The sequence below is a fragment of the Hippoglossus stenolepis genome, chromosome 6 (assembly GCF_022539355.2).
Source record: "Hippoglossus stenolepis isolate QCI-W04-F060 chromosome 6, HSTE1.2, whole genome shotgun sequence".
Lineage (NCBI taxonomy): Eukaryota > Metazoa > Chordata > Actinopteri > Pleuronectiformes > Pleuronectidae > Hippoglossus > Hippoglossus stenolepis.
The window spans coordinates 4,461,524-4,484,890 of NC_061488.1; the positions used below are offsets into that span (position 1 = coordinate 4,461,524).

A 23,367-nucleotide genomic window follows, 5' to 3' on the forward strand; every position below is an offset into this window, starting at 1 on the left:
TTCTGCGAAGGTACGGGAGCTGTTAAGGCAGAAACTTTCCCTTTTTACAACACAGCCCCCGTCCCCGTCCCTCAGTCTGTCTACTCACTTTGACTCACACACACATGCACAAAACAGCATGTATGATGTATAAATCCCCCCCTATCTGTCCCACGCCTGCAGCTCGGAGACACGGACAGCCCGGAACATTTGAGTCTCCCAGTGAACGCGAGTGTGTTAGCATGCTGGTTTCCATGAGTAACAAGGAGGGGTGGACTCCCCGAGGAGCTGCTGTCATGGGCGCGTCCGGCTCTTTTGGACGGACCCACCTCAGCCAATCAGTATCTGGCAGAACCGCAGCCACTGAGGGGTTGTCTTGTTTTACCCCATGTGATGTGAATGATAATGACCTCTGCTCGGTCGGAAGAGCGGAGGCAGGAAAATATAGTCCTGGTATATGGTGGGAGGATCAGAGACATGTTGGATGAGCCAGTGAGAAATAAGTGGTGAGAAAAAATTATCATCTGGATCCAGAAATAATTACATGGATCCTGTGAGAATCAAAGCCGCTGGTGTGGATCCAGAGACAAAACGTGATTTCAGGGACCATATCTTTGACCTGGTATTTCCATCGCCCATTAACTACAAGCTACGTGTGCTTTACATCCCTCCTGACCCTTTTCAAACAAGTTCTCAGAGGACCACAGCACCACAAGCTCTTAGATTAATATGCTTTCGTCACAGGCAGCTTCACTTCAAGCCTTAAGGACTAAGACTGAGACTTACAAACCTTTTTTTGATGGTGATTCAGTCGGGTTAAACTGCTCTGATTTGTTCTTAAAGAGGATTTATAGCTTTGCAGGAAAGTGGAAATCTTAAAATTTGGAAGCGTTATGTTGGAAAGTCAAGCTCCAGAGACACAAATCTATATTATGTCTAAATCTTAGGTTTTTCGCAAGTTGAGATAACCTTGACTTTACATAAAATCTAAATAAATAGTTAGAAATATATAGACAATGAGGTCTGGACATTTAAAGTTCATGTCTAAGAACGTGTCGGACTTGTTCGTGTACAACAGGATCATCTCCGGAGCATTCACGTCACCGAAAGCTCTCGAATCTCGTCGTCTTCACAACTCGACGTCATCTCATCTTCAGCATCTTCTACGTCTATGACACCTTGTTCTCCGTCCTGCTGAATTCTCATTTAGTCTCATTCGGACATTATCCAGAGTTTTTGTGAGCGCGCTGGCAGGAGAAACTCCGGAGAATGTCCAGAGCAACTGACTCGGACATTTGCGTTCTCACATACTCTTGATAATTTAAGAAGAATATCCAGAGTTGTATCCAAAGATAGAGTGTATTCTAAGATTTTATCGTACATATATTTTTAATATTAGGCTTCAGCAGGCTATGTTCATGTTGTGTTCCCTTGAGTCTTTTTTACAATAACTGTGGAAGTTACTTAAACTCTGTAACCCAAACTCCTGAAGCCTCATAATAGATTCAAATTTTAAAAAATGGTTTGCAAGGAACCAGAAGTGTGGATTTTGTCCTCATCTCTTACGATGGGAGTTGAAAGGTCATAAGAGAAAGAACTGAAAGGAAGCTCAGTGCCCAACAGTCGTCTTAAATTCAACTAGCTGCACCAAAATTCACCCACTCATAGGTGTCACTTCCTAAATAACAGGAATTATTCCATGGAACTGCAGCATCATTTACTGGGCTGCTCCCGGACCGACGCTCCACCCTTCCACCCAGCTTTCGTGGTAACTCATGAAATTGTGTAATCTTGCTTCAACAGACTGGGGTGATGAGGTAATGATGACATCAAGTAAGAACAGTTTCAATGTTCAGGGCTGTTTTTTCTCTTTTTATAAAACCCTGAGCAACAAAAGTCGATATACAACAGTTTCCCCCACAGGGAGTTGTGATCTCTGATGAACATGTATAAAATCATCGTCTTTTTAATACAAACATATGCTTGAATCCCATATTTTCAGCTGCGACACATTCATAAAAATAGTTTTATTTCTCATAAAACCATCTGTCCTGATGCTCCCTTTGAATAAATGACCATCCAAGGCTTTGATTTTCCTCTGCCGCTCAGATTTGACTTCACCACTGCATGTTCCCGTGCCTGCTGCTGTAATTGCTTCCATGTCTCTCAGTTGTGGTGCGGGCCATACTGATGATGTTAGTGAGAGGTGGAGAGGGGAGGTTCTGCACCAGGACAACGGAGAACAGCTGGGTGGGGTCATTTACTGGCTGTGCAGCGCCCATTCTCCCAGCTGAGAGTCCCCACACGGCGATGACACAACCGGGGAGACGTCTCTGTGAGTAACGCTTTTTCCTTCACTCTTAACAGGCTGTTTCCACTGCAGTCACGTGGGGCGTCCGTACGTCCTGGACCACAACCTCCCACAGCCAATTAAAGTCACCCGCACACTCAGCCAAAAAGAAATGAGTTTAATTCACTGCATGAAAAACCTGGTGCCGCTTTCTGATCTGTGAAAGGACTCAGATGTTAAAATTAAGAGATTTGCCAGAGTATCAAGCTTCAAGTTAGATCTGTTTCATCTGCTGGAAGCTTCTGGATAAGAGATTTATTTTTCCCACTTATCAACACGAGTCAGTCTGATAAACCCTCAAAGACGGATATTTATAGAGGAACAGAATGAACTCAGTGTTCAGACTCCAGGTGTTTGAAGGTTCAAACCCTGGCAGCACGTGCACGGAGGCCGAGTCTCTCACCTGGATCGTCTGACCTGGATCAGGTGTTCCCACCTCCGGTCTGTGGTCAGAGATGATTCGAGGTGATACCAGGACAAACATGTGCATCTTTCTTGTGGAGCACTGGAACAAAAGAAATTGAAATCATTATCTGATACCAACTTTTCTTTCTTCTCCCCACATCACAAAAACCTCTCTGGAACAATGAGTTCATGAGAACAACAGCCAATTGTTCCCCACTCCCGCGATCTGGAGTGTTAATTCATCATATTACCACTAATCTGCGGGCGGCCGGCACTTTCTCTGCTGACGTTACCCACACAAAAGGTTCTACAGTCACATCATTTGTTAAAAACACAATTGAATGCATTGTTAAAGGGGTTCGGTTTCACTAACATTAAAGAGAGCCAAGTGTTCCGGAACAGAGAGGGAGGAGGTTGTGAGTGTCGACCGTCTGTGACTCCACGACGACTCATCTCCAGCGTCTGAGCGACGAGACGCTGTTCATGGATGAGGTTCTGCTGAGTCGCAAGTGTCGGTGATGCAACGCAAACACGTCGCGGTTTAACAGGGAGTCACAATAACTATTTCTCCACCTGTGACTTTAACTTCCTGGAGTTGTTACAGTGAGAAGCCTCTTTTGTTTACTCAGAGAAAAACATGACAGAAAACTGCACGTCTGACTTTAAAGCTGCTGAAACAAACTTTCCCATGAGGACAAATATCTACTTTATCTAATACATTTCATTAGATATTATTATATTATAAATACAGTATAAATTCTATGAGACTGGATTGCATGAGAAGACCACTGCGGTGCATCGTGGCTTTACAAGCTAAATGTCAGTTAGCTTTTTTAATGATGCAACATCTTTGGTGCCTTATCATTAAATAACTAAAAAGCAGTGGTTCGTCCTGTGTCCAAGTCAGTTTGAGATCACATCCTTATTGTGTGTATCATGTAAAACATATTTGTGTTAAGAGACGTTGCCACCGGCGTCTTTTAACACAGACAGAGACGAACAATTTGCTATTCAGCATCTTTTAATTCTCAAACAGGAGAAACTCAAACAGCTCAACTTATATTACCCAGTGTGTGTGTGTGTGTGTGTGTGTGTGTGTGTGTGTGTGTGTGTGTGTGTGTGTGTGTGTGTGTGTGTCGTCTCTTCAGTCTCTTCCTCTCCCCTGGCGGATCAGCTGCTGCCTTTTGAATCCAGGGAGAGTTCATTGGCCGACTACCCTCAGCTGTCACCTCTGGTTCACCTGGACGTGCTCGGAGCCCCCCCCTCCACAATATTTGACTAAGTTGCCTTTTGGTCGACTTCCTCATTCCGTTGCTCAATTTTCCCGCAACCTCCTCTGCGTGCAGGAGCCAACCTGCTGTGTTCGGGCACCGGGTTCCCTCATTAGCACAGCGTGGTGCTCTAAATTCTGTTATTCTCTAATAGGAACCCGCCCTGCTGTAACCGTGATTTAAAGCCAAAGCAGTAACAGCCGGGGTTCCTACAGCTTCCACGTCCATATATCAGGTCTGTCACAGCCCTGCGCTCATCGTCTTCTGCCTCCTTCTCCCATCCAGCGTCATCCCTCCTCTATCCCTCATTAATATGTCATCTGATTTTCCAGTGTATCCCTTATTCTTGTTCCATACATTGATTTGTCTGGCAAAGATTCAGGTATTTGGAGGATTGCTCATTCTAATTAAACATGAACACGCATGTAAAACCACATTACACACAAAAACATACCATACAATGCTCCTCTGTGATGACAGAAATGAAAAGTAATGCATTACGAGCAGCCGCGAGTTCAAACCCAACAGAGCTGCCTCTCTGACTCACTGCTTTTTACCCTGTAATCAGCAAAAAAACTGACTCGGGGGGGAAAACAGACCTTCAGGTGATTCAACAAAGAGTGCGTTGATTCACCTGCCAGCTGCTGGTGAGGGGCTGGCTGCTCGGGGGGAGGAGGAGGAGGAGTAGTAAAGACCTGGGAGACCAACGACCTCCCTCCCTGGGTGAGGTGGTCACACTCTGCAGGAGCCTAATGAAGGGCCTGAAGGCTCAGATGCTGGTGATAGGGAGAAACTGCACAACCGTCTAATCAACACAGACAACAGTGGGGCAGACACGTGTGTGTGTGTGTGTGTGTGTGTGTGTGTGTGTGTGTGTGTGTGTGTGTGTGTGTGTGTGTGTGTGTGTGTGTGTGTGTGTGTGTGACCGTATGATTCAGCATTAAGTGTTCTTCAAAGGTTTGGTTCACCAAAGCTGCCGAAAAACATGTTTTCTAACTTCCCCTCCAGTGACACGGACGTACAGATGGACCTGGACAATATCTGTTGGGCGCAATATTGAAATATATATGTTTTAAATCGACCCACAAGCATCTTAAATATTTACTGATCAGCAAGCTCTAATTTTATTTTGTCAAATCTTTGCAAAAACAGAGATGTTGTTTTATGGACTGGAACTCTATCGGCGAGGTACAAGCTCAGGAGGTAAAGCAGGTCGTCCACGAACTAGAGGTTTGATGCCCGAGTCCTCCAGTCCACATGCCACAGTGTTCCCGTGCAAGATGTTGAACACTAAATTGTTGTAAATGTAAATACGCACCACATTTGCGTGTGGATTTTTGAGGTTCTGGTGTTTGCAGATATTCAGAAACTACTTTGAACGTTTCCTTGTTTATGGTCTTGTAATATCCTGCTGGATGTAGCTTCATACTTCACACACAGATATGAAAGAGGTAATCGACCCTCTCATGTGACTCTCATAATAAAGCTGACTTCCTATCATGTCAACCTATTCACGAGGATTATTTATTATTCCCATAAAAACATTTCTTCAAATCTCCTTTTTGGTTACAGGAGTCGCCATCTATGTCCAGACAGATGTAGACATGACAAACACAATTAGAACATATTAAATTACTAATTAAAACTAAAATTAGCTGTTGGCTAAAAACGGTCTCATCTCGAGATCCAACTTCTGATTTTATTAAATTATATTACATTATCTTCACGAGCAAATCCCCAAAACACATCCTGCATTGATAAAGTACTGGAGGTAAACGGGAAAAATATGTTTTAACTTTGTCTGGACGAACCAAACCCTTTAAAGGGCACTTTGGCTAAATCATACGTGAAACCACATGAAAGTGCTTTTATGGCCTCATGGTGGAAGAAGTCGGAAAAAATCCTTTAGCTAAGAATATGAAATATCACCCATTGCTCCCTGGGACGTTAGCCATGTCGTCTGCATCCCAAACATCCCTGAGAAGTCTGTGCCCACTAACACACATTCCTCAGGTCCTTCAACACCAAAAATACACACTGGCAAAGGTTTCACTCGTTTTTTATCCGCACAGGAAGGAGACACTTCCTGTTTTAAGCTTTCGTGCCCAAGTAACGAGTTTTAACAACATGAAGGGAAAAACAGGGCCCTGTGGGAAACAGGGTGAAACGAGGCCTATCAGGAAATATTCTAATCATTAACCAATCCGTCACGTCGCTGCGCCAAGAATGTGTGGCAGTTTGAATTCCTCATCTCTCCTCCTGTCTCTCTTTTTATCCCCTGGTGTTTAATTCCTGTAGGGGAATGTGTATGTGTGTGGGTGTGTGTGGGTGGGGGTGGGGGTGTCTTGGGTTTCTTTTCAAATATTTTATCAGCTCCCAGATGCTGTCGAGTAAATCTGCAGCGCGATTGCAGCGGAGGCCTCTGAAGTCTTTCAGAAACGCCTCGTCAATTCCAGTCGTCTCTTCAAAAAAAATAATAACCCCAGACAAATGAAGATCCCCGGTGATTTCTTCAGGTCCATTTCCCTTTGAGGACCCGGCAGGGGGGGCCGTCACATCTCACGGAAGTGCTGAACCCTGACATCTCTGGGAGCAGCTGGGAGCGAGTGGCCATTAAAGGATGAAGAAGGAGATCAAATTGACATTGAGCACCGCTGTGGCTCTAACTCTCTCCCCCTCTCCGCCGGTTCTTACACAGCTCAGGTGACTCCGCACGCCATTTCTTCTGAGTCCTGCAGCTTCATCTTTCTTTCAGGGTTGACGAGGGTGAAAACGACACATAGCACAGTCTTCGTCCTGCACCTGCTTTGTGTTTTAGTGATTTATTTTAAACATAAACCTTAAAAAACGACCCATTTGAGGGAAGACTGAGTTGAAACTAGCCAGCATTCCGGAGCATCAGAGAGCTTAACCTCGCGCTGATTGGGCCGAACAGATAGTTATCTGTTACTCATTGCTAACACTTCAAACTTGACATCGGCTCACAGATGCAGAGCAGATTCTCCAAAGAGCCAAACCCCGACTGACCTCGCTGCACTTTGCTCTGTCCACAGGGCGCGTGGTTTGTTGCTCAGTCTCCAGACGAGCGGTTTATTCTTGGAGGAAACATCCATTCTCTCTCCGAGGGGATCCCCTTTCCACTGAAACCCCCCCGGGAGAGGCTATTAATAATTTTTCCGAACGTCAGCCCTGATGTGTAATTAATTTTCAGGCGGGGCTGCCCTGTGACGGAGCGCTGCAGTGTTATGACAAGCCCCTCCATCAGGCCCATCACCTGTTGGACTCATGCTATGCCTGTTTTCCCAGCAGCAACCCGAGACCAGGCCCTGACTCCCAGCACACATCAGCTCCGATGACAGAGCACGTAAGAAATAATCTTTCTGCTCGACAGAATTCAGATATTCTGTGAGATTCTTTTATTGAAGAAAATAGGCTTTTCCTCGAAAACAGGATCTTTCCAAAGGCAGGAACCAGGTTCAACGTGTTCTAAACAAACCAGGAGGAAACATTTTAACCTTTAAATAAACTGAACGTGTTTATCATGACAACCGAGGTAAACATTTATATGTTATCACAGCTTCTACAGGGGGAAGAAGATGCACTTTGCCAAAACACAAGATCATTTCTTATCCGTGTTGCACTAATCTGCACCTTTAACCTTAAACACCACATTTCCTGAGTAAACTCCCCCCCCGTTCAGATTACGCCACAGAAATGGAAAGTTCCCTCCACCCACTGACACACACACACACACACACACACAGGTTTGTGCAGCTATCCTTATTAGGACTTTGCATTGACTTCCATTCATTGTGGACATCTAAACCAAAAAAAAACGAATCCCTAATCCAGGATACCTTAACCAGGACCTCAGAAATGACCTTTTGCCTCATTAGGACAAAGGGGGAAAGGTCCCACAGAGGTAACAAAAGTAAGCACACACCCTTGTACTTCTTAGTGAGGACACTCATTGACATAATGCATTAACAGGCCTCTTACCCTAACCTTAACCATAAATGCCTCACCCAAATCCTTACCCTGACTTTACCCTTAACCGAATTCTAACCCTAAAAACAAGTGTTAACCCTCAAACAGGCCATTGAAAGTGGGTCAGACAGTGAGGATCGGCCAGAATGTTCTTACTTTCACAAAATGTCCTCACTCCGTCGGGTCTGAACTCAAAATGGTCCTGACAAGGATATCTGTACACACACACACACACACACACACACACACACACACACACACACACACACACACACACACACACACACACACACACCACGCCCACACACACACCACGCCTGCCTCTTGCCTCATGTTTCCATGACACCACGGGTGATGAGAAGGGGAGAAAGCTCACAGTGGAAACTCTTACCCACGCAGACGACATGCAGGGGCGAAGCATTGTTTTCACAGGTAAAAGCAGTGAAACTCTTTGTTACAGGAAATTAGGTCATTTGGATAAAACGATCTGTGTTGTAAGACCTCTACTAAACACTGAGCGGGCCCACTGTAAACATCAGCGCGCAGCCCGGCCCCTGCTGCGAGCGACCATCGCTGCCAGCTCCATCCACCGAGGGAGGAGAGAGAAAGGGAAACACAAACAGCACTGCAGGAATATGGAATTCATTAAGGCCGAGGAGCGCCCGGCCTGACGTGATGGGGGTTACACATTCGCCACAAGCTGGGACTTTTTATATGATTCACTGAAACGTCCATCAGGGAATAAACGCACACGGACAGGAAGTGATTCCACATCCTTTCTCAGATTTGCAAAACGACCCATGTCCTTCTTATTCCCAGACAAGCTGTTGATCAGTTTAGCCCGAGGCCTCAGCAGCAACAGGAACAACAGCAGAACAGAGCGACAGCAGCAGGATAATAACATGTTAGCTCATCTACACCAGAGGACCCCTACGAGATAGAAAATAGCCCTGAGGACAGTTTATGTCCCTTGGAATAATTTGACATAGCCTGTTATACGTAGCTTTGTATTCTTATAGTTAAGAGAAATGTCTCAGAAAGATTATTAAAATTATTTCCATCATGTCAACAGAGAATACCCATTTATCATAATGATTTTTTTTTAAAGATTAAATAAAAATTTCCACAGACCCCCTGGCAATGTAGCACATAACTCAATTTGAGAACAAGACAAAGACACATCTGTTTAAATGTAATTCAAACAAAACACGACAATTTTCCTTCAGTTTCAGTTTTATTGTCCGACTTTAATACAGTTTCATAGGATGAAAACACAAAATGAAAAACACACTAATAACTCTCCTCCGGCGTGGTGGGGTTTTGAGCTATGTTAGCATGTTAGCATGCAATGATTATATACATGATGTTGATAGCAACAATTGGTAATTACAACTTAATGTGACTATAATAAACATGTTCACAAAATCCATGTGATGACTGAACCTAAAGAGAATTACAACCTAATTCTGCAACTTATCACAAAGAACGACAAATTACTGTGGAAACATTTCACTGAATACACTTTAACCTGCTGGTGTCACTTGATAAAAAGAAATCAGGGATTCAGCCTCTGGGCACCATGACTGTGGAATATTTAACTACAAATCCATCAAATAAAGTTGAGGTAAGAAGTCAAAGTGGTCGACTGAAGACGTGACAGTGCCATCACCAGAGTTTAGGGAGTGAGAGCATCATGTCATATTGTGAAAACATTATTTTTAATGACATGATGTTACCACACCAGGGGGATGACATCACGATCGATCTCTGGACCTCGTCAATTTGTCTCGCTCACGTCATCTCCTGCAATTATTCCGCTGCCGTTTGAGACGTTTAAACAAAGAGAAGCAATCGTGATGAAAAAGCACCAAACAAGGACAAACAGTCAACAACTAAAATCCCTAAACCACCTTAACCAAATTAACAGCAGCCAATTTGTCCGGATAACAGTTTTGTTCACGCAGATTCAAAGTGGAATTGGAGCCTCCTGAGTCAGATCCCCCGTTTCTCCAGATACCTCTGATATGAAGTCATTCAGATGAGCGTATCCACTGGTTGTTGTTGGGAGACGATGTAATCATATAGATATTTAAACTTCCACCTCGAGGAAAAGCTGGGCATGCGGCCAGCTGCTCAGCTAACGGGATGGTTTTTATTACAGGCCTGAAAGGAAGCGAGAGCGTGTAACATTAAAAAACAACAGGAGGAAACATGCACGCAACACAAACTACATGCTGAGGTTGTTTTTTTTCAGTGACTTCCCTTGTGTGTGTTAAGTCAGAGTTGTCGTTAGGGAACTTGGATGCAGCGATGACTGACATGTCCATGGGGACCAGCAGGCAGAGTAAAGACACAACATATTTCACACGACTGTGGACACAGCTGTTTTTCTGGTTCTGCAGAGACTCTGCTGAGCTGCCAGGCTTCAGTTTCCTCTTTTTTTTAAAAAATATGTGCTGGTTCTGGCCGTGCCATCTTTAACCCAGAGGAGGACGACCTGAATGAAAAGGTTTCGGCTTCCTGCTCGTTCAAACTTATTTTTCATTCAATGCTAAATAGCCAACTGTCACAAATTAATCACTTGCAAGGTTTTTCATGCAACAAACAGAAAACAAATAGACTCTAGTGTTTAGATTTTATCTTCTTTCAAACAGGATGTCATCATGGTGTTGTCAGTTCTCACTACTGAGGAAACAGTAATATGGACCAAAGGTGTCATGGAAACGGTTATAAAAGATCTGCTACTTGATATAGAATGAGCTACCACAAGGAGGTTATGTTTCCACCCCTGATGTCCACTTGTTTATTGGTTTGTTTATTTGTTTGTAAACTAGATTACACAAAAACAACTGAACAGTTTTCCACGAAACTTGGTGGAAGGATCTGGAGGTTTCTCCGTGTTAAACAGGAGTTGTTTCTCTCCACAGTTGCCAAGGATTTGCTCATTGTAAGAATTGTTGGGTTACACTGTATATACCGGTTTAATCACGTTTATATTTTTTCTATATATTGTTGTATGTTTCTATTTCTTTATACTCCTTCACCCAAGTACTGCAAGCTACTTGTGTGATGTCTTCTGCTGCTAATGTCCCCATTGTGGGACTAATAAAGGACTTCTTATCTTATCTTATCCCTAATCTTGTTAGGTCTCGTGTAAAGTGCCTTGAAATAATGTATGTTGTGATATAAATAAAGTGGAATTGAATAAAACATAAAGCATTTTCACCATTCTCACCTTGGTCATAGCAAAAAACCCGCAGCCGCTGCAGGACTCAGGTCTCTATAACGCTCTTATGGAAATGCATCTGTTTACATTATTTATTTTTATGATACAAGCACCGAATGTGTAGATGAGCTCAAGGAGATGTTTTATCATTTCACTTGTGAGCCCTCCTCCTCAGCACACAGAATGAACTTTCTGCTGGAGGTCTGGGTTTCCCACCACGTCTCAGCCAGCACGTGAACTGCAGGGCAGACGAGTGGAAGCACCGTGAGCCAGTTTTATGAATAGCGCCATTTAAAAGGGATTGGTTTCGGTGAGGGCCTTAATGATGCCACGGCGCTGGCGTCACAGGGAGAGAGAGGGAAAAAGAGCGAGAATTCTTTCCAGGCGCTGGAGCAGCACTTTCAGACAAGTAGACTGGAGCGAGGTGGTGTGGAAGCCTTCCAGTTCCCGTACGTCACTCCCAACCCCATCCCTCCTAATGCCCAGTCGCTCTCCTGTCCAGTCACAACAGTCAGACTCTGGTAACGCTGGTGATTTTGCACATCTGTCATCGTGCTCTGAGGAGACTGTGGGAGCCGCTCTGTCCCCTGACTGTGACGGGGGTTTTAAAGTCTTTCCACAGGCTCCTGATCTGCTCCATCATCAGCTCTGAGGGCTGAAGGCTGATGAATTCTTCCGGCCATTGCAGATGTGAAACAATAGAAAAGCAGAGACCAGAAAGGTTTAGCAGTTGGTGCATAGTTGTCTGAGCATTGTGTCGCTGCTAGAATTGTTCCACAGGTTCCAGAGGTAATCTGCATGTGTGTGGTGTTTGTGTTTCCTCAGCCATGAAACACACACACACACAAGGTGACTGGCATGAATGACATGAATTTTAATGAATTTTTTTAATGCAAACTGGGTGAAATTGAAGCAGTAAAGATATTTTCTTTGTTTCCTTCACTTTACTTACACTCTACCTACATTTAACCACCAGTAACCATCCAGTATTTTATCCGTAGCCTACTTGATTCATATAATGAAACTGCAAAGGCCTGACACCAGACACTACAGTTACACAGGAGCACTTTTGAATAACAAATATATCTGAAAAGAAAAAATGCTGCTTTCAAATGCACTGAACTCCGGACATTCTCATGAAATTATCTGGAGAAGCTGTTTGTGAGAACGCAAATGTCCGAATCACTTGCTCCAGACTTTCATCTGAGTTTTTCCTGCCTAAGTAAAAACTCTGGAGAATGTCCAAATGAGCTCAGGAGAGAATACATAAATATGTCATGTTTTCTTACAGTATTTTTGTAAAAACTATGTTAACCATGCTTATACAAAGTATATTAGTGATTTTAAAAATAGAAGTAAGATAAGATAAGAGCAGGATTATTCTCTCTGACTTGATAAAACATCCTTCAGACTCAGAGCCACTGAAAAACCTTATACAGCAGTTTTCTCTGTGAACTGAGCTTCACACCTTTGATATCTCAACGTGATCAACCTCAGAGTCACACAAACGCTGATGTGGCTGTTGTTTTGTTATCTGAACTTGGTTTGCTGAGACAGTTGAAAGGATGTAAGTGTCACAGCAGCGAGTCTCTGCGTCCTGCAGCTCCGAGCACAGACCTCAGGCCTGTGTGGGTCACACGGACTAAAGGCCGTTCACAAGACGCCACTTCTGAAAGAGGCCAGAGGGGAGGAGAGGGAGGAGGGGGGGGGGGCAATGTGTCACTTCATCCAGCTCACCACTTCCTGCCATTGAAGGGACAAAAGAGCAAATATTTTGGCTTCTACAATCAGTCGTTGTGCCCAGTGAAACACAAGATGCCTCAGTGTTCAGCTGGGAGATGATCGACGTGATCTGCTTGTGCAGGGAAACACTGGAGATTGAGTGTTTTCTTTCTGCTTCTGACTGTTCTGAGGTCAGTGAGAGAGGACGTTGTGTCTAGAAAAGACTCTAGAAAGGAGGATGGATAACATGCAGAGAAACTACTGCAGGGACTGAACTCTGTGTGACACAGATGCTTCATGTAATGATCAGGACGTGTTCACAGGGAACTGAGTTTATGCTGCTGCCCAGTGGTCAGAGATCATACTGCAACCAGCAGCCAGTCACTGTCAGGAACTATACTTCAAGAACATAATCATTTCATCCGTGTGATGATTATATAAAGAATTATGTGATATCTTTTGTCTATTTTCTTTTCAATTTCAAACAAGGAGATATCGGCACAAAATGCAAACTTGCACTGGAATTCATGTCTCTGCAAATAAGTAGAAAAAATAAATATGATTCAAAGCTTCCCCTAATATTGAAGTAACATATTGTTGGTGTTTAGCTTTTTTTTTTTACATGTTTGTATTATATATGTTTCATGTTCAAATCTGGATTATCATCACTTCTGTGAATAAGTTGGATATAAACTTCAGAATCAGACATTTCTGTGTATTATTTTTTATATAAAACCAAATAAAAGGACAAAAGGTGATGACAGCAGCATAAACTGTAAACTTTTAAGTCATATGATCATAAAATAAAGATTCAACAACTGCTGAAAAGAGGCTTTTGCTGAATAGTTTACTTGAAGAACTTAAACGTGAAACTTCACTGTTTGTTTTTTATCTATTGCTTATGTTCCTTTCATCATTTTCTATAGCAACTGATTTTAAATGATTTCATATTATTTGTTGTCTTTGATTTAAAATGCTATTGTATGATTTTGTTTATTATGTTTTGTTTAACAGTTGAAAGGTTCCATACAAATAAAAGTATCAGTTATTCTAAAAAAAATCAACACACACAAAACTTTTTCCTTTTTGAAATTAGTATTTTATTGTTTTCACTTTTGTATAAAAAAACCTTTTTGTCCACTTTAGGCAACAGTTAGCATGACAGTCGTTCTCACGGCTCCTTGGATGAAGTCAAATCATATCAGTCTTTCCAACACACTCACTCTCCTCATTCACGCCCGACAGACACACAATCACGTGGTGCACCGGAGTTCATTTGATGCGGTGGTTTCAAACCTAAGTCTATTAGTGGAAGGCCGAGGACACGAGCTCCACAACAGGCAGCTTGTCGTCGTCCTCACTTCAGAAGATGGCGGTGTGGCGAGGCCGGGTCATATGAGAACACAACAATAACTCCAAAGCCTGGAAGAGGCTGATGGACGTAAGCATCGTGTCATCAGGCTTGAAACCACAGCTTTGGTGCAAACTCTTAAGTAGATTTATATTAAGACAGTTTAAAAAAAAAATCAATATTAAAAGGCAATAAAGTAAAACATCAGACGTCTCCTACACGGCAGCACATCCTGTGTTTGGCATCAGCCGTTAACACCAACAGCTGTAACTTCAGGCAACAAGACAAAGGATCGGTTTAGTGTCAGAAGAGTCGGCACACTTATGCAGATCAGCATCAATCAGACAAGAAAGACATTTAAAAGACTGAAATAGTTACAAGATTGCATTTACATACTGGATGACTAGAACAACCTCATTCCATAAGGGCCCCGGTAATGATTTTCTTCTCAGTGCAGTAGCTATTGCGTTCCTACAGGGGGCTCTCCCACACCTCACTTCGTCAACGTCAGTCATTGAGAAACAGCTCCATGAAAAGAAAAATCATATTTCTCTTGATGGTCGGGAGGAAAAGGAGAGAATTGTAGATCTGTAACGTCAGCACCTTTCTGAATAAAGTACACATCCTCACTAATATACCCCCCCCCACCCCCTCACTCACACACACACACACACACACACACACACACACACACACACACACACACACACACACAAAGAGTGAAAATAACAGACACAAATTCAGGGTTGTGGTCAATCTGTTCCATAAATTAGTAACATCACATCGTTTCATTGAACTACCTTCAATAGCACAGGCTGTTGTTTTTCATTGTCTCTTAAAAAAAATCAGATTTCTTCATTATGATATTCAACTTGATTCAGAATCAAATCTTCAACTCGTGGAGAACAAAAAGAGGAGCGAGGCGTTTTCCCTCGCGACGCGACACGACTACACGGCGTCACGGTGCTGCATCGTGAAAGGAACATTTCCTTTTCACTCAAACAAAAACAATGACCAACATCATCTAAATTCACGAAATACACAACAAATAATATCATAGGCATTGCAACTACAGGTAAACTAGGTTTTTTAGTGTTTTTTTTCTTTTTTCTTTTACTTCCCGACGAATCAAACCCGAGGTGAGCACGAGCAGCGAGCGAGGCCGGCGGCCGTCTGCTGCTCCGAGACGCTGCACCTTGGCGTCTCGATGCAGCAGAGCCACAAACACTCACCGACCCTCAGTTCACGACGTGCACACGTATTTTTTTTAAAAAGCAGCAACCTCGGCTCTCTCTCGCTCTCCTGCACTTTTGCAAAATGCATATACAGTACACAAAAAAACAAGTATTTCCAGGATTATTAGGTCTATTTTCAGCGGAGGATACTATCAGAGGCCTTCATTTGGCTTGACTACAGCACGACGACTGTAATGGAAACTCAGCCGGTGAGTATCTGACCACACCAGCTTCTTGCGCACGACAAAAACAATTTGTGTTGAACGGCTTTAAATACCGCCACACAAAAGGCTAATGTCAGCATTCACACACTGCTCTGTTTGCTGTGTAGGAAATTATCAAAACACTACTCGATGTACTTTTCATCGACAAATGACTCCTACACACACATGTTTTTCCATTAAGGCCGCACTCATCAACCCCGACTGAATTACGTACACCGCTGCCTTGTAACTGCATCCGTTTGACTTCTGAGGAGTGATGTGTATGTGCTTTCAGCATCTCCCCACCCTCATGTATCGTTATACTCGAGCTCATCCTCCACATATTTTAGTGACGGTCAATACGAGAGATTGAAACCTGTGATCGTTCTCGATGATAGCTGTAATAAATGTGTAAATATGTAATTTATTCATCTTTGATGAAGCTATTGTGCAAATATCTGCGGAGAAGCTAGAATTAAACTTCCGGAGGCAGTGGATCCAGCTCTCCCTCCGAGCAGGACGCTCCTCGGCTCTGCTCCTCGGGGAGGCTGCGCTGACGACTCGACGGCTTCTCCTCCTCCACTGCCACACGTTCCTCTGAGCAAAGGATCACGTCGCTCAGACACTTGCCCAAACTCGGCCTGCAGGTGATTTTTTCAGGCGAATCATCCTTCGACTCCTCTCCACCTCCTTGTTTCCCCTTCACACACTCGCCTCCTCCCGCATGTTGTTCTTTCACCAAGCGCTCCTCCTGTTCGGCCTCCTCCGCCCTGGGCAGCGTCTCAAAGGCTCCCGGCTCTATGGGACTGAGTTGATAGTAGAGCAGAGAGGTGGAGTCTCTGAGGAGGTCGGAGGGGTTCTCCTCCTGGTGGTCAGAGATGCACAACACTGTGGCCCCGGTGGGGAACGGCCCCTGCAGGAGGACCTGCTCCACACCCGGTACCTCCGCCTGCTCCGTCAGCTCCCCTCCCAAAGCACCAGGCAGAAGGCAGAGAGGCTCTGAGAGACCTCCAGTACCCAGCTCCTGCTGCAGCGCCTCCCCTTCGGCCTCCTCCCGCTCCCTCCTCTCCTGCTCCTCCGCGCTCTGCAGGTGCAGCACAGCCGTCTCGTTCTCTCGCTCCAGTATGTCCTCCTCAGCCAGGAGATCCTGAACCTGTCTGACCGCCTGCAGCTCGCTCTCCTCCAGCTCAGAGGACAGGTCCGGGGAAGTGGGGCACGTGGAAGTGGGGGAGGATATCGGGTCGGATTCAGCATATTGGTCCCCGGTCCCATGGATGAGCAGCCTCCTCTTCTCCAGGTCCAGCTTCATGATGGTGTGCAGGTAGTGAGTTCGCACACGGAGCGGGTTGAACTCGATGCGACCGGCTCCGTTTCCACAGCCGTCACGAGAGCAGCCGCACGGGAAAGACATTCGATCCACCTGAGGAAGGAAGCAGAGGAAGTGGTTTCACTTTCACTCTCATTTTGTTTGAACAATAACGTAATAGGTCACGGTGAGAAAGAGAAAAACAAATAACACACACAGCCTTTTCTGTTCTGGTTTTAAATAAACGTTAAATATTGATTTAATACGTTTTAGTACAAATCTGCAGCAGAAACCTTCTTTTATATGGAAATGAATCAAATTGTGCTTTATAGTTAAATCATATCTTATATATTAGATTACAATTAGATTAACAGGCCTTTTTCATGATTGTCATAGTTGGAAAAAGTGTAATTAATATCCCAACACGCTGTGACAGTGAACCAGCATGAGACTGAAGCAGCTACACAGAATTCAATCATCATTCATTTCATATCTATTTATTATTATGTTCACCTTCAGCTTCACGAAGAATCTTCAGAGGGAAAATAAAAGCTTCTCCACAGATGACATTAAATAAAAAATGATTGAAGTGTGGAAAACCAGGCAGAGATTTTATCGAGCTGAGCGTTCGGACTCATCCGAGCCTCAGCAGACTGCCTCTCTTCTTTCTGCACACACACTCACACTCACACACACACACACACACACACACACAGTCATTACCTGGCACTTGATTCCGGCCTGGCTGCAGCCGCAGTGTCGGGGGTCGCAGTACAGACGGCAGTCGCAGCCACATTCCTCCCTGGAGAGGCGGATGGCTCTGAGCTCCGCTTTCTCCCGGGCGTCTATGCGGGCGATGCCAGACGCTCGAAGGAGGGCCCGGCGGCGCTTTGTGGGCAGCGGCTGGAGGAAGAAACAGTCGTCCACCTCCACCCCGTCCACGTCCAGGTCCTCGTCTGACACGTCCTCCAGAGTCAGCAGGTCGGCCTGGGCGCACTCCACGGTGCCGTTCCTCGTCAGCTGTGGGCAACAGTCAGCGTACAACTGTGAGCTGAGGACATCACGTGGAGTGATTCCCTATTTCAACTTAAAGAGGTTTCTTATTGATTATAGATGATTAATGACTGATGTTTTATCTAAGGTGGGAGACATATTGTTTTAAGAAAAAGCATCAGTACCAAAATGTAAAAAATACTCGAAGTAAATTCATAATCCCATTTGAGTCAATGAAACAATGTGTGAAATAAAAAATATTCAGTCTGTAGAAAACCAGCTTCTGTGATTCAAATCACACAGACGCTGCTTTTTGTTCAGTCACAAGACAAAACGATAAATCTTAAATTGAAGAGCAGCTAAATGTCTTATGGAGTAAAAAGGACAACATTTCCCTGTAGTAGAGTAAAAGCACAGTACATTAAATTTTTATAAAATACTGTTCTTGTAGCATTTAGTTTTTATGCTCCACGTATTTGGAACGAGCTCCTGGAGTGCAGGTTCGCTGCAACACTTCTTCTTTAAAATCAGTGCCAAAGACTTCCCTGTTTGCCAGGATCTTTTATTAAATCAAATAATTACTATTTCTCGAACAATGCACTGTTACTTTCCCTTGTTATTACAGTGTGATATACACAGAAATGTGCCTTTACCTCTAGTAAATGTTCTTTCCACCTGTAATCTACACTGTGTTTAAAACCAGACTCCTTCAATCAATGCTCCTCTGACTAACCTGTGGAAATCAAACCCTCGTTCCTTCAACCAGCGGATTTACCTTCATCTTGCGGGCATTGAGCTTCTCTTGGCGCAGGTGCTGGCGCAGCGTGTGCCTGTGGCTGGTTTCCTGTTCACGTGCGAACTCGCCCAGCGTGTAGTGTCTGATGGAGGAGTGGTGGCGGGCCATGCCCAGCGAGCTGCCCCCTTGGCTGGGCACGCTGGTGAAGCCCTGCCGCCGGGGGAAGTAGTACACCGTCACCACGTCGAAACGCACCCGCTTCCCCCCCAGTGACGGCTTGTGCTGTCTGAGGATGGAGGTCGCTGGTGAGGGAGGGAGGGGAGGGAGGGAGGGAGGGAGGGAAGGAGGGAAGGAGGAGGAGGAGGAGACGTATCGTTACACATGAGTAATGCCTGAGACTACTTCTGCCTAATGAACTGCTCGGGTGGGTTTCAGAGTGTGTTGCCTTTAATGTGCGTCTCCAGTGGTTCCTTACGGGTAAATGCAGCGCTGGAGGGGGGGTTGAGGCTGTCGCAGCTGTCGACGCTGTCACTGCTGGAGATGTCATCGTCAGAGTCCTTCGGCGTCGAGAACGGAGAGCCGTGGTCCACCTCTTCATATCGTCGTTTGAGGCTGAGGGCCGAAGCTGCCTCCATGGAAACTCGGTGTCTGAGGGCAGAGAGACACGTGCAGGTGAACGAGAGGCGGCGCGGACGTCGTCTGTGGCAACGTGTCCCGTTTGTTTATTAACGTAAAGAGACCAAAACGCTCTGGATCGTCTGGATCGACCCGTTCAAATACCAACTCTCAACACAGACACAAGAAAAGGTGACATCAGCTGTTTGGTCCTGTCTCCTTTCATCTGTATTCCAGCTCCATCATTTCCTCTCTCTCTGCCCCCCCCCTCCCACCAGCCCCGAAACCCTTTCTCACATGAAATCCTACTTTGAAAATCAAGTCTAGAAACGTCGCCATGGCAACTAGGAAAGCATGGTCTACACGAACAGCTCTGAGGCAAATGATCTCCTCGGCTTTACTCTCTTTATTTCTTCATTCTTCTCTCTTAATACAGTTGTAAAGAGTGCAGGGAGGTGTGTGTGTGTGTGTGTCTGTGTGTGTTTGTGTTTGTGTGTGTGAGATCGATCATATCGGCAGGAGAGGTCAGACAAGGTGAGCGGATGGAAACAGCTGGATGTGTGTGTGTCTGTGTGTGATGTTATAAGTTTGTTGTCACGCCGCAACGCACAAAGTTTTGGATTTTCACCGCACAATCCATGTCAATACATTTTAAATATATCTGTAAATAACTAAATACAAGTGGCACCTTGTGCTCATGATGTGATGAGTCCCTGCAGTGTGACTAAGACACTTACACAGCAGGTAATTACTGGTTTATCACACAACTGTATGTCCTGGATAAGGCCTGGTGCAACATATTCAATCATCATTCCTCATACTGCAGATATCACTACAGTACAAGGTGCGAAATATTTCAAAAAAAACATCACGTTTATTCGTTTATGGATCGTGTGTTGAAAATACAAAACTCTGAGCGATGCAGCATGACGACAAACTTACAACATCACACATGCATCCATACTAACACGGCTGATTACTAGTTTAACCTGCAACTCCACATCTGTGTGAGGGGGTTTAACATGTTAGACTCTCAATCTGAAAGGAGGAAGCTACAGCAGGTTTGAAAGCCCTCAAAAGGAGAACACAGCCATAGACAGGGCCAATATTTACTCATTCCTATAACACCCAACACGTCAGTTTGCCCTGAAGCTGCGTCGACAGACCAGGCCTGATAGAGACGGACCCTGGAGCTGCAGACGTGCTGATTCCACTGGGATTTAAAAAGGCTTTCTGGTAAAATGACAGGTGCAACTGTGCCACCGACCTCTGAGCTCAGGGAGATGCTGTGGACGGCTGAATGTCATGTTGCAGAGGGAGAAATCATTGAAAATGCACATGACTCAATAAGTACTCGATAGAAGATACCAGTGAAATTAAAAAAGCATCGACGTGAACCATTTTCCAACTGGGACTCGGGTAGAAATAGAGCAGAGGCTGCATTTTGATGTGAATGAAAACCAGTCACCTTCGGGTTCTGTTGGTTTGGACTGTGAGTCTCTGTGTGTTTGTGTGTGTGTGTTTGTGTGTCTGTGTGTGAGTCTGTGTGTTTGTTTGAGGACAATTGTGACTTCCTGGTGTATTTACCTTCAGGGGAACATGCAGTGTGGAGGAGGTGTTTGTTACACTTGCAGAAAACTGACCAGATTGTTGTGTTGTGTTGTGTTATGTTGTGTTGGGGGAAGGTTGGATGTTCTCAGTCTGACGTGCACATTTTCCTCTCTTTCCAGTACAACACAGACACACACACACACACCAGTGACACACACACACACCAGTGAAACTCTACACCCTCTTACCTGGGGCAGAATCAAAGACCCTTATTCCAACCAGCTCGTCGGTGGTTTCTCCTCCCAGCAGCACCAGCAGCAGCAGCACATCAATCCTCTAATAACGCCCAGTGAGATGATGGTTTTCTGGGGAAGGGGGGTGGGGGGGGAACCAGTCTGCGATGCAAACCCACCGTGATCTGCCTCAAAGGCTGAGTGATTGTCAAAGAGCAGCACGGACCTATGATGTGATGTGAGGCTCCTCCATGCTCATTGTTCTGGGAGATCAGGCAGAAATCAGGAGCTCTGCATGTTTCTCGGTTTAAAGGCCACAGCAGGAGGAGCAGCAGGAGGAGGAGGAGGAGGAGGAAGCGTCATATGATCAGATTTATTCCCAGACACTGTCAAATCTTCTCTTTTGGAGAAATCCGCTGACATCTGTGTTCGTTTATCCTCCTGGTGTGTGTGTCTGCTTCTCACCGGGGCGGGGATCGATGGTTCCGGGGACAGCTTCTCTTCGTCCTCTCGGTTTTACGCGATTTCTTTGTTGTTTGTTTCTTTTTTTTTTTGGCCCGATTCGTTACAATGTTGCAGTTTGCCTTTGATCTTGAGGAGAAGCCGCCTGTTCCTCCCCGCTCCGCCCCGGCCCGTTTGTTACAGTGTAACAATGGAGGCACCGATTCTTCCCCGCAGCCGTATATATACTTATTGTGACATCACAGGCATGCCCTGCACCAAGGCATGCTGGGAAATATAGTGACTTTCCTTTTTTTTTTCCGCTTCTTTGTTCACATTGAGCAGAAACAGATGGGATTATTTTTTTTGATGGTTCATGACATGGACGATATTAAACATTAGAGTTTTAATAATAACAATGATAAAGATACTAGTATTAGTAGTAGAAGTAGTAATAGTAGTATGTAATAGTATATTGACTGGATGCTCTGATTTTATTCTGTAAAGTACTTTGTAAATGAAAATTGAAAAGTTGTTATTACAGTTATAACTAGAAAATTCCTCCCTGGAAATTTGGAAGTGCTTCCTGCCGAGGTCCAGAGACTGTTTCAGTTTGAGAGAGAGAGAGAGAAACCGAGTGGCTGGTTAAAGAGAGAGACAGAGAACGAGATACTGAGCTCACTGGCCCGCTCGAAAAAGGTGAAATCTTCACTTTTGCAACTGTCAAAGACATCAACGATTCCTTTGATCTCTGACCACTGACACTCGTTACTTTGATGAAGGCTCCCATTGACTCCCGTTCAATTTTTTCCCGCAGTTTTTCGCAATTTATGAGCGAACCGTTTTAGAATAGACAGATCACACCATTACACGTTTTGATGTATTTTTTGTGCATGTGCGTCAAAAACTGCGGGAGGAGTAGCGGGACCAAATTTTTTTTTGCTTCTTTGTTCATATTGAGCAGAAACATATGTGATTTTATTAAATTGTTTTGATGGTTTCCATGACACAGATGATATTAAACACTGCAGCTACATCTGATTTACTGTATGCGGCCTGTGGAAATCTAGTTACCATGGCAACGTGTATGTAGTAAGTCTCCCCGTGTGTCCAACAAGGGGAATCTGTGTTCATCACATGTCAAATGTTTTGGATTTCACCTGAGTCATCAAATGCTTTATGTTTTATTTAGGTCTTATGTTCCATGATGTCATTACATGCTTTGTGTAAATGAAAATTTAAAAGTTATTATTATAGTTATGATAAGTAGATATAATAGTAGTAGTTGTAGTAGTAGTAATAATAGTATATACTTACATCACAGGCAGGCCCTGCACTGGAGAATGCTGGGAGTGATTTTTGTATTTTTTGCTTCTTTGTTCATTTTGAGCAGAAACAGATGTGAATATCTTTGACGATACAAGATGACATCAAAGACCTCAGCTCGATCTGAATTACCTCTTTACAACATTATTGTTATTGCCTGGTCAAAGTGTATTTACCATGGCAACACAACGAGTGTCCAAAGCTGTGTCTTATGTGATAGTATTATTCATATGTCGTGTTTGTATTTTTTCATCTGTATGTTTTTTTGGTCTTATCTTCCATGTTGGTTTTGACTGCATGTTCTATTTTTCATGTTTGGTTGTTTTCATATTGCCTGTGTGCTGCATTTGGTTTCATTTAGTTAAGCAGTTACTATTAATGTGACATCACGGGCATGCCGTGCCCCAAAGCATGTTGGGAAATATACAGTTTGATCA

At 44.3% G+C, this 23,367-nt stretch overlaps 1 protein-coding gene across 1 annotated transcript; it reads right to left on the reverse strand.

Annotated features, from left to right (window-relative positions):
- Positions 1–14,016: 14,016 nt before the first annotated feature.
- Positions 14,017–21,971, reverse strand: csrnp2 (cysteine-serine-rich nuclear protein 2). The gene is made up of 5 exons (XM_035159054.2): positions 21,179–21,971; positions 19,240–19,412; positions 18,804–19,066; positions 17,759–18,055; positions 14,017–17,149 (listed from the first exon to the last, which is right to left on the reverse strand). Exons 2-5 carry the CDS (start codon positions 19,397–19,399, stop codon positions 16,205–16,207), a joined length of 1,665 nt encoding a protein of 554 aa, XP_035014945.2. The 5' UTR covers positions 19,400–19,412; positions 21,179–21,971; the 3' UTR covers positions 14,017–16,204.
- Positions 21,972–23,367: the final 1,396 nt, after the last annotated feature.